General features: G+C 44.9%; 2 protein-coding genes across 2 annotated transcripts; one reads left to right on the top strand and one right to left on the bottom strand.

The window, feature by feature from the left end:
* Positions 1-1,615: 1,615 nt before the first annotated feature.
* Positions 1,616-3,683, bottom strand: marveld1 (MARVEL domain containing 1). Its single transcript, XM_040178751.2, has one exon. The coding sequence runs from the start codon at positions 2,855-2,857 to the stop codon at positions 2,357-2,359; it is 501 nt and encodes a 166-aa protein (XP_040034685.1). The 5' UTR covers positions 2,858-3,683; the 3' UTR covers positions 1,616-2,356.
* A 287-nt stretch (positions 3,684-3,970) lies between these two features.
* Positions 3,971-6,743, top strand: LOC120820820 (uncharacterized). Its single transcript, XM_078104415.1, has 4 exons — positions 3,971-4,053; positions 4,522-4,566; positions 4,961-5,325; positions 5,442-6,743. The coding sequence occupies exons 3-4, from the start codon at positions 5,003-5,005 to the stop codon at positions 5,692-5,694; spliced, it is 576 nt and encodes a 191-aa protein (XP_077960541.1). The 5' UTR covers positions 3,971-4,053; positions 4,522-4,566; positions 4,961-5,002; the 3' UTR covers positions 5,695-6,743.
* The last annotated feature ends 6,975 nt before the right edge of the window (positions 6,744-13,718 follow it).

Here is a 13,718-nt window from a genome sequence, read left to right as displayed (position 1 = left end):
GAATAAATTAGGGGAAAAACACTTTTAAATTGTTTTTTTTCCCTCTCAACTGCGATGTGACGTAACAAAGAGAATTTGGTTTCTTACCTCTGTGAAGGCGACTCAACAACATGGCAAAGTGGAGGAAGCAGTGGTATTTGCAGGGCAGTATAAATAGCTTCCATCATTTCCCCACCACTGGCTGCCATTGCCCTGACTCAGCACATGAACACTGTGGCCATTCACAAGTATTGTGTGGGCAAAGGTTGCGGTAACAGATGTGGAATCGGTAATCCCAGTCACCACTTTAGAAAACTGCAAGGCCTGGAACACTGTGCCCATTCATGCCTTCACAACCATCTCAATTAATGCTCTTCTGCCGCTCACATCGTGTTCATGACCCAACTATGTCGGGAGGTAAGTGCTGCTTCTTAAGTTGCACGTTTTAAAAACGTTCCAAAAATGTATTCATGATAACCTCTCTGACCTCTGAGCGCACATAAAGTTGCAAGAGAAAAATCACACAATTGGCACTCCACACAAGCGCCTGGCTCTATATGTCCTAATACCTTGTTGTGAGACATCCCAAACTTAAATGATTCCCCATGGTTACTGTATCAAACCCCACCGGGTTGAATGCTTGGTTGAATGCTGCACACGAGGCTGCTGTCGTGTGCCGTCTCCATTTGGTCGTAAAGAGCTGTGTGTTTCCACAAACGCTGACATGTGGACAGGACAACAATTCTGTGGGAGCCTCAAAGGGGAAGAGGGGAGGGGGGTTGTGTGTGTTTCTCCTTTAGAAGTGCTAGATTTATATCCTGCAGCTGGTTGACATCAACCGTTCCACTTCTGTATGGCCACCTTGCAATCGACACACACCCACAAACCGTTTTTGTTGTGGTCATTGCACAGAAAGGCTGGTGCCCCAGGGACACTGTAAGTACAGACCGAATACCCAAATAAAATACCCCCCTCCTCCCTCAAAAAAGTGCGTTTATGTGCTGTTTTTCTTCAATTCATATCCCATGCTAACGATGCTCAATGCATAAACAACAATTCATTAGAACATTACAAATTACAAAACAGTTGTTCTGACCAACCAGCATCTAACTGAAATAAAAGAGACATCTTCCCCTGTTTCATTTTCATTGGCCGAACATCAGCCCACCTCCAACAGATGGTTCCGGTAAGAACAAACCTCTTCCCAGATTGCAGCACACACAAACACACACACACACACACACACACACACACACGCACACCCTGTTCCCAAAATTAGAACAACTCTCATGCCACAAACTCCAATTCTCTCTATCGTACAGCACATTGTCAGGGTGTGAGTGACTCATCTTCTGTTAGACATACAGACACGGATCTCCAGTATATGACTTCACGTGACCGAGGTCTTCATCCGTAACAGAAAGGTTTCTGAGGGCGTCCGTGACGAGCCCGTCTAAGTCGGTGTATCATTTGAAAAAAGCCTGCAAACGCACAGTTCAAATGATCAGGTTCTTTCCCCCAAATTTAAACAAAAGAAGCAGGTTGTTCAAACACTTCTAAATAAATATATATATATATATATATATATATATATATATATATACTGTATATTCACTCATAACCAAGAAAAACAGGCTTACGTACTGCTCTTTATTCTTTGGCTTTATAATGAATACATAATACACAATACATTTTTGTTCAGCATATACATTGTAACACCAATCACACCCACTGTGTTGAGTTGTTGCTATCATAACCTTGTTGAGTATACAGCAATTTGAAAGGCACTGATGAAACGGTTTGCAGCGTTTGGTCAAAAAGGGATCAACAAGTGTGTTAGTCCATCATGCTTCAGGTATAGTTTCGCTGTCATGAAAAAAACATGTCAAAACATTATAAAATATACTTTTAAACAAAAGGTATCTATTCCATGTGAAATGAAATATCCTATGAGGGGTTTGGGGTTGACAGTCACTCAGTAATACTGGCACTAATACCTCAAGGCCTTTAATGACGCATTGTAAACACAGACTAAACTACCCAACTATAATATGCACTTAAAGGGAAGTTATAATGCTTCTTTATCAGGGAGAATTACACTGAATCACTACAAGAGGCAGGAGGACTTAATAAGAGCGTTGCTATGCTCAGGTCCGCATCAGACTACCCTCCATGGAGGCCTCTGTGCCGGAATCTGCCGCCCAGGTGATCTCGGTTGGTTTTCTCTCCACCACCAGAGGTGGAAAGCACTGACACAAACCTGCCAATTAGAGTAGCTGTTGAGTTAAATAACAGTGAAGTTAACTATTCCTCATCTTGCTGTGGACCCCCCCCAAGCACCCCTCCTCTCCCCACTCTCTCCTTCCTTTCAGTCCCATCAGACGACCGTCTGCTCCCCCCGACACTTCCTGCACCCTCCATGAATGGCCGACAAGAGGTACGCCAGGCAGCCCAGGCAGGAGAACACGGCGGCCGTCAGGTAGACCTTGTACAGGCACGGGTGCTTGTACTGCTCCAGGTTGCAGTACGAGTTGCGGTCCGTCTTGTGGATCATGACACCTATGGCCGGCAGGTAGAGCGCGGCGGCGGCCACGTCGTGCGCCAGGTTGGCGGACAACCAGCGCTCGCCTCCCAGCAGCGGGACGAGGTCCTGCTTGTCCAGGAGGGTGATGAAGAACAGCGCGAGGGTGAGGAGCCAGAAGAGGACCGCGACGAACAGGACGAAGTGGATGGAGCCCTCGTATTTGTTGGCGGCGATGGTGACCCAAAGTCCGGCTCCGAACGCAATCTGCAGGATCCGGAGGACTCCCAGGAAGCTCCGGAGGAACTTGAGGATGTTCTGCCTCACCTGCGGCGGCTGCGGAGGTTGCGGGGCCATCTGTCTCCTCCTCCGGTCACTGTCGGTCCCTTTTTAGCGAACAGGGCGGGGGGCTTTCTGTCCAGCTGCAAACAGCTGGGGGGGTGAACAAAAATAAATGACGGGGTGAAAGAGCCGAGTTTTTTTTGGTTTGACGATCGGGCCAAAAGTGGGAAAGTTTAGGTGCTGAATCGCGCGCTCGCGGTTCTGTCCACAGACCCGGGGTTTTGAAATGAAAAACCGTCTCGAATGTTTCGTCTTTTCCGTTTCCTCTGTTGAATGTAACGTCTGTGTTTGGAGGAGGAGGAGGAGGAGGAGGGGGGGGGGGGGGGGGGGGGGGCTTGGTGATGGAGAGGGGGCGGCCTGTAATTCAAAGCCTGCTCCTCCTCTGCTGGGCTCCTCTGCTCGTGCATTTCCCCGAGGTGGAGTAGTTTCCCCCCGGGGAGTGTGACCTTTCTCCTCCCGTCCACCCGCAGTGAACAGATGCTTTATGAAAGGGAAGTGTGACATGTGAATGTGTGCTGAGGCAGCAAAACAGACGCCTATAGCTAATTATTGTTAGGCTCCGTCGTCCCAACGTGTAGTAATGTTTGTGTCTCTAAGTTCACTTACTTTAGTTAAAGACACACACACACACACACACACACACACACACACACACACACACACACACATCTAAGTATAAAAGCAAATACATTGATGTGTATAGTATAAATTATCGTAATGATATACATTATAATATCGTGTTGTTCCTTATTCCACCAAACACACAAAATATAACAGAGAATCACTGATTATTTTACGTCATCCTTTTGGCGTGTCTCTGCTGCGCGTGGCCACATGTTACTTCCCTGTCACATAATTGGTGGACTTCTTGTGCCAGCCAACGCCATTGACGTCAATGGATTTCGACAACACACCCTACGTGGCCAGGAGGCGGAGTCCAGCGCCCCGCCCCTCCCCCACACAAACACCGAACCTGTGATTGGTCGAGGCTAAAGCTGCTCCCCCAACCAAGTCAGGCCCGGTCATAGGATCTCTGCACCGCGATTGGCCGACTGGAGACATTGATTTGCGACTGACCCGTTGCGCTCGTGGACAGAAAATTGGCTGCAGGCGACACCGAGTGACCGGCAAACATTGCAGTGCTGCGGCAGGATCATCTGGAGAGGAGCAGCGCAGCGGAGGTGCTGTGGGAGCTGAAGACATCTTGTGGGTAAGCCGACGTGGTTGTGTTTGCCTCACGTGACACTCACGGGATTCCTGTTTACTGCTCCATGACCGCAGCGTCATTAAACCCAACACGGCGCATAATCCACGACGGGAATACGCAGTTTTATTCGAAGGGGATTTCATTTCCCCCCTAGATTATTTGCGGTTTAGTAAGAAACTCGGCCGATGTCTGTGCACCAAAGGGTTTGTTGTGGAAATAGTGTTCAGTCACGGTGGCCGCTAAGTTATTTAACAAATAGGTCTGCGCATGTTTAAGTTTTTTAAATTGTACTATTTTTCCACAATTGTTATAAGGTATGGGTAGAATCACTTGTCGTCAACTAACTCCCTTACTGTTGTGGTTTTAATTGACTTCACATGTTTAGAAAGATATGTATAATACATAATAATAAACATACTAACTGTAACTAAATTCCAAGGTCACTTATTTCCATTGTGGTCCTCTTTCTGGGAAGAGGACCACATCACACAGGCCTCCTTATAAACCACATACAAAGGTATGTGGTTTATTTATATTACTGCAACTCAAGGTCAAATCCGCCTTAACTGCATAATCTGCTGTTGAAAGAAAGGTAGCAAGCGAAGCTGAGCGATTTGCTGATCATTCAGCGAATACCTTACCTGTTAGTGTCCCTCCTAAAACCATGTTAGAGTAAAGAAAAGTTCCCATCTGCAGTTTAATGGGCTTAAAGCTCAGCCGGCCACCCTGCTTCTTAAAGTACAATTAAAAAGTCAGAGCAAAGGACTTGTTTGTCTTTGTTGTGACCGTCTGCACTCTACGCTCTACACTGTACGTTAGTACACATGTTGGGCCCTGTTGTATATTTTAAAGCGTCTTTCACGGTGCAAATACGTGACAATAAGTGGAAACTCATTCCCACTGCTCCACAGAGTAGAGCCAGCGTATGCTACCTTTTCCCCACGTTTCTCCGGATGGATACCGGGACCGCCTCCCCTCCTTCCTCCATGGCGGCGGGCCCCTCCTCGCTTTGGCGGCTGTCGGACAGGAGGAGCAGGAAGGCCGGCTCTGCGAACATTTTCAGCGACGTGAATCTGTGGCAGCTCCAGAGGCTATTCCAAGCGGCGGGGGATCAGGATGCGGAGCGGAGGGCCCAGCTGGTTTGGGGCCACGGGGACGAGACTGAACTGGCTCAGGCGTTGAAGGGACTGAGGGGCCGGAGTCACAGGAGAGGAGTGAGGGCCAACGGGAGAGAGGTGCTGGGCTCGCACTGGCTACGAGCTTTCAATCACCTCAGGTAGCCAAACTACTCGTCTGGCTTTCTTATTCATATGCATTCAGATCACAGTGATTTTTTTTTTTCAAATTCCGTGGCGTTCATTCTTGTTTTTCAACAACATTTATGTTGTTCAGGATCGACGAGAGCCCGCCACGCGGTCAGGGCAAAGACCCCGGGGAGGACAGTCATTCTGAAGCAGGAGGAACACACAGCAGTCCAGAGACACGCCGGCACACCTCCACAGGAACTGCTGCAGGGGCCACATCGGTACTAACTGAGAGCCAGCGCCGTTCGGCGACTTCCGAGAGACCCGCTAGAACCGGCTCAGGACTGAAGAGAGGAGGAGAGAACAGCTCGGAGAGATACCTCCACAGAATACTACACTGACTGGAGCAAAACTTCTCAGATGTGAAAATCGATGTTGGTGATGTTTGCGCGAGTGGTGGCCCGGAACCTCCGTCAGCACCTCCTTCGGGAACCTCCTGGTCACCTGCGCTTAGCTCTAGTTCTGATGTGTTCACAAACTGAATCTAGGTTCATCGCTCTGGCGTTCGTGATGCATCCTGATATGTCTGGAGACTGAGGTGACTTTTAAAGGTGCTGTCTGTACGATTCTCATTTTCTGGTGATTAGAAACACAAGAGAATACATACTAATATTATATACGATTTCTGAGAATCCCGTAAATGCTACATACTGCTTTAAGTAAAAGTTCATTTTATTTTGTTCTATAATGAAAGAACTGATATTCTAATATGTATGGACTTTGTTCTACATGTGTGTTTCTGCTTTTGTGTGTGTCCTTTCTCGACACTAATGTAAAATAATCAAACTGGACATCTATTAAATGCTTTCAAGCATGGAGACGGAATTGACAAGATACACAGTTTTATGCGTCCAAGCTACTCGTAGGTTGTCGTCTTCGGTGCTGAAAGAGGACATGAAACAAGGGCGGGAGGCTTTGTGCGCATCCAAGTGCCGGTAATTTCCGTTGGTTACGGACCATCGTGTTCTTTACCCCAGGAAATAAAGTTTTTGTTTCGCACAAGTCACCAGGACATCATCTTGAGATTCTACCCGCAGACATCATCAGCTGACAGGACGAACACATTTACCACTGTTAGTCTTCAGAGCCCCGGTGACTATGACAGGCTATTATTGCAGTTTTTCATTATTGGAGTTATTGAGAAGTAAAGTGTCGGGTTAAAAGGCCAAAAATAATAAACAGGCCCTCGCTATGTAGGGAAACGTTAAAAAGTAATGTTCTTATTTCAAAATGTTGATTGTCGCGGTGTGAAAACATCCTTTTCCCATAAAAAGACAGTATGTCATCAAACTAGTCAGACCGCAAGAAGACTTTTGTTAATACTGTTTGTCACTTTGAAATATGTAATAAAGTGAAACTGCAAGGTTTCTGAATCTTTTATAACAGTCAGTAATGAAATGCCTCAGCATATGTTCATTCAGAAGGTTTAAAAAGCGTGTACAGTTTCTTACACTACATCCATCATCACCTTGTTCTTAATGACTCATTGTCACTGTTGTCCTGTATCTGTGCAGACGGTGTCCACACAGCCGGGACTTGAAGCTCGCTCCACAGTCTGCCACTTTTCCCCACTGAGCAGCTCCACCAGTTAGCTGTTAAGTACCTTGCTCAAGGGTACCTCATTAGCAGTTTTTGATGAATAAAGATAATTTCCTATTTCCCATCTATTTCCAGCTGCTTCTCACTCAAGGATGCTCGAAGAATTTACACTTTGCAAAAAAGTGCTGCCCTCCAGTGGTCGCGTCTAGTTATGAGGCCATTTTCATAATCTGTCTGGTGGTCACTAGATGGCACAAAAGGTTTTGTTTTGGGAAGGCAAACCACTACACTGAGTCAGGGAAGCTTTAGGTTTGCATGGTGCATCATGCATAGCAGATCAATTTTCATGGAAAAGTTTTTGTGATCTTAAAGGTAGATTCATTTTAATACACTTTAATTCACTTCAGGTTCGAAAGCTGTTTTGGTTTATTTCAACAAGTCTGATCTGGTCATGCAATACCAATGTATGCATCCCTTCATCCAGTTTTTTACTGCCTAGTCAGGTGATCAAGAAGATAAAGCACTACTGATGAACTTATTATCTTGTAGATGACGTGACGTTGCAGTTGGGCTCGGCTTACACCTCATCCACCAGATGTTCAGTTTCTTCAACGTCTTCCTGGGTGATACAAAGTGATTCACTGGCAATCTGGGAGATAAAATCCTCTCTGTGTATTTTTGGATGTACTCCGTAGTGCCAGGCTGTTGCGATGGCAAACTGAGGCATCTGCAGGGCAGCTTTAAAAGGTGCTGAAACCTCAGCAGACTCCCTCCGTGCAGAGAAAGCAGCAGATTGGCTCTGAGGTAATCCTCAAATCGCTGAGCTTCTCCTTCTTGTGTAAAGTAAGCCTATTGCACAGAGAACCTAATTTTAGTACCTAAATAGTTTATCATAACCTTTCCTTCACTGCATGAATCCTATGACTGGAGATAAGGAATCATGATCTGCTGGTAATATAGTTGCTGCTCGTTGTATTCATGCCTTTAAAAAAAGCAGTGTGCACTCCGGGGCCCTTGTCAGACCTGAATGTGATCGAGTTGTTGGCGTGTCTGTAATGGTTTGGAAAATAATATGCATTTATGGCACTTTGCCTTTGGGGTTAACATTGCCCTCTTTGGGAAAAAAACCCCAAAAGTATTTGGCAGGTTCTGCAGGTTTATTTATGCCCACACTTATTTGATTCGGGGGTATAAAGAGAGTTATGGTTTAGTGCTTGTGCAGTGACATACAGTATATGCAGTTCTATCCAGATCATCTCGGCCTTTGTTATGACACATGTCTGCAGCCTCACGTCCCTCATTACAGCTTCTTCAGAATGGAATTAATGCTGTTTGCACGGGTTACAATTTATCCTGTAAAAACTGCAGTGGCCCACCACATATGCATTTTCTTTACATATTGATTGAATCCTCTTCTTTGATGATCATGAATAAAATGTATCCTGCAGCCAAAATCAGCGAGATAATTGCCATTTAAAAAGACAATAACCTCTTCTGATGTTTGGGTTTCATGTCCTTTGAACAGAAGCTTATTCTCATGTTTCAAACATGCTTATCTTATTTTTTGATACTGCTCTCCAGACATCTCATGGTCGGTGAGTTGAGGTAAAGCTGACAAAAGATGAAGAGAGAGAAGAGTGACAGCTGTATAGAGAACCGGGGGAGCAGACTCGATCTTCAAAAGATAGACTTGGGGAAGAAGGAAAAAATCTTTTTCTGGAGTTTCTGGGATTTTTGTCTGTGATTGACAACGAAAGCCGCATGGAGATTCCTAACAAGAAAGGTTCTGAGAGTCGAACGTGTCCCTGCTGCATTGTAATTACAGCGGCGAACAGTAATTAGCGAAATGATATATCCAGTATATGCTCCTCTCGCTCTGATAATAATCCCAAACCAGCACACTGCACACAGCCCCTGCGCAGCACTAGAATCACCCAACGCTGCGGCACTCATTGTTATTCCTTCCTCTGTGTCATTGTGGGCCTTTGTTCTTATTCTCTGTACTGTAAAAAAAGACTAAGCTCTCGCAGGCTTCTGCCGTCTCAACACGCCGCCTCCCTGCCCCCTTTTTAGGGTGAATAGAAAACATCAAAAAGCATTCAACAAGAGAGCCCTGCTGAACCAGGTCCAGCATCTATAAGGGAACCAAGCAAAACAAGTTACAAAAAAAAAGGGTAGCTACCACATTGATCTTGATTAAGATAATTCCCAAGATGTGGCCTTTGTGATGTGCGCGCAAGGTCAAACTGCTTTCCACATCTGAGACCTTCCTGCCTTGCCTGCCTCCCGGGCTGCAGAGACACACGCAGAGCCAACTTCACATCACATCGTATTACGCTGCGTTATCCACACCAGCAGCCTGAACAATTCGCAGCGCCAAGGGAGGAAGGGGTTCTGTAGTCATTGAACAGTAAAAGTATAAGCTGTCAGTGGCACATCTTCTGCATGCTGCCGAGACCAGCAATGGTCTCCAGGTTATCAAGTGGGCCCTCGCCTTCCTCAGCCTGAGCTCCCAGAGTAGACTGACGTTGACCCTGTGCGGCCTCCTTCTCCAACAAAGGTTGAGCATCTCAACATGGTCATCATGCTCTAATCTGATGAATCGGGCACAACCCTCCTCTTCTGGGGGAGATTCAGTTGTCAGACGTCAGAGTAGAGAGGTAGCAAAGACTCTCATCCACAGACCTCTCAGCACAGCAGCGAGACACCAAAGCAGCCGGTTCTGCTGCCAAGTGTGTCTGCCTTGAGTGAGTGAGCTACTAGGTGTTAGTGCTTCTGCTGTAGGACGGAGGAAGCTGGTCAAATGTCAGACATTTCTTTTCTTTCTTTTTATAGGATTTTCCACTTGCTGTTAATGAAGGACGTGTGTGTGTGTTTATGCGTGTCAAGGTGGGACATTCTTGTAAACTGAGGTTTTATTGACTTGATCCCAATATATGGAGTTTTTAATCACTTACTTTGTTTGGGTTTTATACATTTTTTTATAATGTTGTTATTTAGATTTTCTGTGTGATGTACGTTTCACGACATTTCATATTGATTTGTATTGTGTTTAAAGATTGATTCGGAACAGGTACGGGACAAGAAACAGACAAGGGATAGACTGGGAAGAGAGACCCACACGGTTTGCACCGGGACCTTGAAGCTGTTGCGCTGTGAAAGACGACGCAGCGGAAATAAGGCCGTGGAGGAATGAACCGTGACGCAGCGGAAGCACATAAGTAGAGCTTTTATGACCCATTAGAGACATTTGGAGTCTAGTACAGCAAGGACAAGGACGGGGACAAGGACAGTCATGTCTAACTCAATTAACTTGTGCGTACACGTTAAGTGGTTTGCTGCCATTTTAAAACACATTTTCAAAATCTTGTTTTGACACTTGAGTTCCATCGTTTTTTTCCTCCTGTGGTTTATTTACTTTCAATGAATAATTTAAAGTCTTAGTACTTTTCTTTTAACAGTGGGATTCCATTTTATTACTGGTGAAACCACAACCAGTGTTGACGTGACGTCATTTGAATGGCACAGTAAGAGTTTATTGCACTGCGTGCGTTGTCCTTAGCGTGTGTCGTCCTTAGCGTGTGTCGTCCTTAGCGTGTGTTGGCCTCTGCAGTCCATCCACAGCATGGACAGCATCTTCTGGCATAAAGTCTCTTCTGTAAGAAACATTCATCCATTGAAAATTCCTGACTGGTTATTTTAGTGAACCTCTTCATATTGCACACTTTTGGAGGAGCACCACTTTGCTGCACAGCCCTGTGCTGCTGAGGTCCATTCAAAGCCACTTATTTGAGATCCAGCTGATCATCCTCCCCAGCTGAATACTGAACTTTGCATTTTCTTTTATTTTTTAAAGAGGAGAATTGGTCACAGTAAAATACAGGGGTGCAGGAGTCCTGTGTTATCTTAGTTCAATGCACAATTTCGTTGTGCTTATTGTAGTGGTTACTTCAAAGATGAAGAAGGGAATAGTTAATGCACTAAACTGCTTCAAACAACATCAGAAGAAATCTCGTATGCCATCAACTCACACAACTTTGATGTTCCAACTTTGATTTGTTAAGTGCTCAGTTTGGAGGGGCTGGTTTATCGCGGAGAGCAATAACAGCACGCGCATGTACAGATCAGGAGGATAAAGTGGGACTAATTTCATATTAACATGTACCACTGGGTTGGAACTAAGAGCGAAAGCGCATCTGCATGATTCATTTCAAAACAGACCTCTGAGGCAGTGACACAGTGTGCACGGAGTAACCTGGAGTTAATGAAGAAAGTGGCATGCAGGCTCGCTGCCTTTGCCGGCACGCAAGCAGCAACATGCGTGGGATAGCAGATTTAAAATCACGCAAGCTCACACCCTCGTGCTACATGCAGGAGAGTTGCAGCAGGCCCGATGAACGTGGCAGTGCGCGTGGCATAACGCAGGAGAGCAGCGTCTATTCGGGGACCTTTTTGAATGTGTGGCCGAAAAGAAACGTACACACGGTATCTGGATGCTTGCATGCGGACCAAGCGACACGAATTCATCCAAACACAAAGGTGTGCTGTTGTGAGTGCAGAAGAGCTCTCTCAGTAGGTGTGATGATTTAGATACTTTTTTTTAGAGGGGAAAGTAGAGCTGAGTGGTCCAAACCGAAAGTGCTTAATGGCAGACTCTGGTGGCGGGGTAACTCATTTTCATCGCTCCTGTTTCCTTTTATGCAATGCACTTTCATGGTTGCTCTCATAAAAAGCAGTTTCTCGGAACATTTTCATTCAACCCCCTTCTCCCTTTACGGTATTTATTGGACACACTGACAGAGCATGAGAACACATCAGGCTTAACCCATATTTTTAAACATCCCCAAACTGGTCTTCACATCCAAGTTACAAGTACATTAGACAAGGACAAATGTTTTTAAGGATTCATAAAGAACAAAGAAAAAATGGACATATTCCCTCTACAGTGCAGTCCACAGCTATAGCTCTTAGATGTGCCACTTAAAGAGCATATTTACATAGAATAATGTAATCAGGACCACAGACATCCTTCAAATATTCTGCCGCAAACTAAAGACACATCTCTTCAGACTTACCTTGAATCAAAAGACTAACAAATTGTAGCATTTAAATTGCACTTATAATGGCTCTTATCTATAGCGAGCGGTAGATCGGCTTATTTGATGAAATTGCACTTTCTTGTTTCTTGTTCTTGATGAGTTTGTATCCTTATGGTTGAATGCACTTATTGTAAGTCGCTTTGGATAAAAGTGTCAGCTAAATTACATGTAATGTAATGTAATAAACTATGACAAACTATGTCTGGAACCAATTATAAAAAGAGGAAAAAAAAGAAAAATCCTTGACGTGACAATGAAAAATGGGTAAAAAAAGAGAACAGGAGTTGTTAGTGTCAAGCTTTGTGTGCCTTTCTTCAGGAGTTATTACAGTCACTCCTCTGGGCTGTTGTGAGAAATAACAAGCTGTTTAAACATGTAGTGGCAGCTACCAAAAGCTCTCACAATGGCTGAGTCCGTAAAAATGTAGGTGATACAGACACAAATACAGACTTCTCACTAATTTCAGAAAGAAGAACAGCAGCAAATGTTTGAGTCCAAGTGCGTTTTCTATATTACGCCAAGCCGGCAGTTAGAGGCCCAAGAATAGAACCCAGCTAAGACACTTCTCCTCTCGCGGCTTTGAAGTTGGTCTGTGGTTTCTAAGGATGCCGTGATTGATGGCTAAACGAATTAGATCCTTGATGGAAAAAGACCCTTGAAGGGCCTGCAATGCTCCGCGATCGGTAGTGAGCACACCAAGATGTGTGGCAGATGAAAGCCTTCACCTGTGCCAACTCCTCCCTTCGCCGACACTTTGCATCCACATTACTGTCTTCAAAGGGGCTAATTCAAATGCTACCAACGCAAATATGTCTGAGCACGGTTCCCTGCAGGCATTGTCACTTTGAGAAAGAGAACTTATTTGAGACGCGGTGTGGGAGACAAGTGCGTGTTTGGTGCTAAAAATGGCTTTTAAACAACAGTAAATGGCCCAGGTTGGCAGAGTGTCACATGTGATACAAATACTTGTTTGAGTGGTCTGATCTGTTAAGAAGAGAAAGAAGTGTTCAGTGTAAGAAGGGTGGGAATAGAACTAAGCAGTCTATTTTTTTCAAATTATTATTATGAGGAATTAGATCCGTGGGAGTTGGAGGACGGGTTTATAAGCAGGTTCATAATTCAGAGGATGATTCGGAAAGAGAGTAGTTCTATGTTCCAGTTAAACCTGCATCCCCTCTGGTCGGAGGCATCTAATGAATCAAATATCTTAGTTTTGACACTTAAAGATGGCCCAAATGTATTCGTGCATTTATTATTCTGCAGCTCTTAGTACACTGCATCAATCAATTATTAGACTCAAATATTACATATGCCCGTAGGACATTAGCAGGAGCTGCAGTGGGATGGTGACTAAAGGGATTGGAGGAGGCTGTCATCTCACAGTCATTTCAATCCTAGCAGATTTTCAACCATAAGCAGTTGTCAGCTGCTCCACACGGGGAGGTTTGCAGCGCTTATTTGTTTAGTTCATCGTGGAAATGTCTCTTCGTTGCGTTCAGACTAATGACTATATGTCCTCACGCCAAACAGCACTTGAATTTCTTTTACTGCTGAAACATAATCAGACTCCCCTACAGGGGAGAAGTAAAACTATTCAATGACATTCGATTCAGACTGTCAACCAACAAAGAGAATTTTATTTTCATGGTTAATTGCCCTGAAACACAATCGTGTCTGAACGATGGAAAAAAAACAAGTAGGTGGCTGATGAGCAGAGCATAATTACA

This window comes from Gasterosteus aculeatus, chromosome 6 (genome assembly GCF_964276395.1).
Source record: "Gasterosteus aculeatus chromosome 6, fGasAcu3.hap1.1, whole genome shotgun sequence".
In the NCBI taxonomy this organism is placed as follows: domain Eukaryota; kingdom Metazoa; phylum Chordata; class Actinopteri; order Perciformes; family Gasterosteidae; genus Gasterosteus; species Gasterosteus aculeatus.
This window is presented reverse-complemented; position numbering and strand designations above follow the sequence as displayed.

Excerpts from the sequence above, each read along its gene's own strand:
- marveld1 (XM_040178751.2), bottom strand. The coding sequence starts at position 2,857 with ATGGCCCCGCAACCTCCGCAGCCGCCGCAGGTGAGGCAGAACATCCTC.
- LOC120820820 (XM_078104415.1), top strand. The coding sequence starts at position 5,003 with ATGGATACCGGGACCGCCTCCCCTCCTTCCTCCATGGCGGCGGGCCCC. Across the intron at positions 5,326-5,441 it reads CGAGCTTTCAATCACCTCAG|GATCGACGAGAGCCCGCCAC; the intron begins GTAGCCAAACTA and ends TATGTTGTTCAG.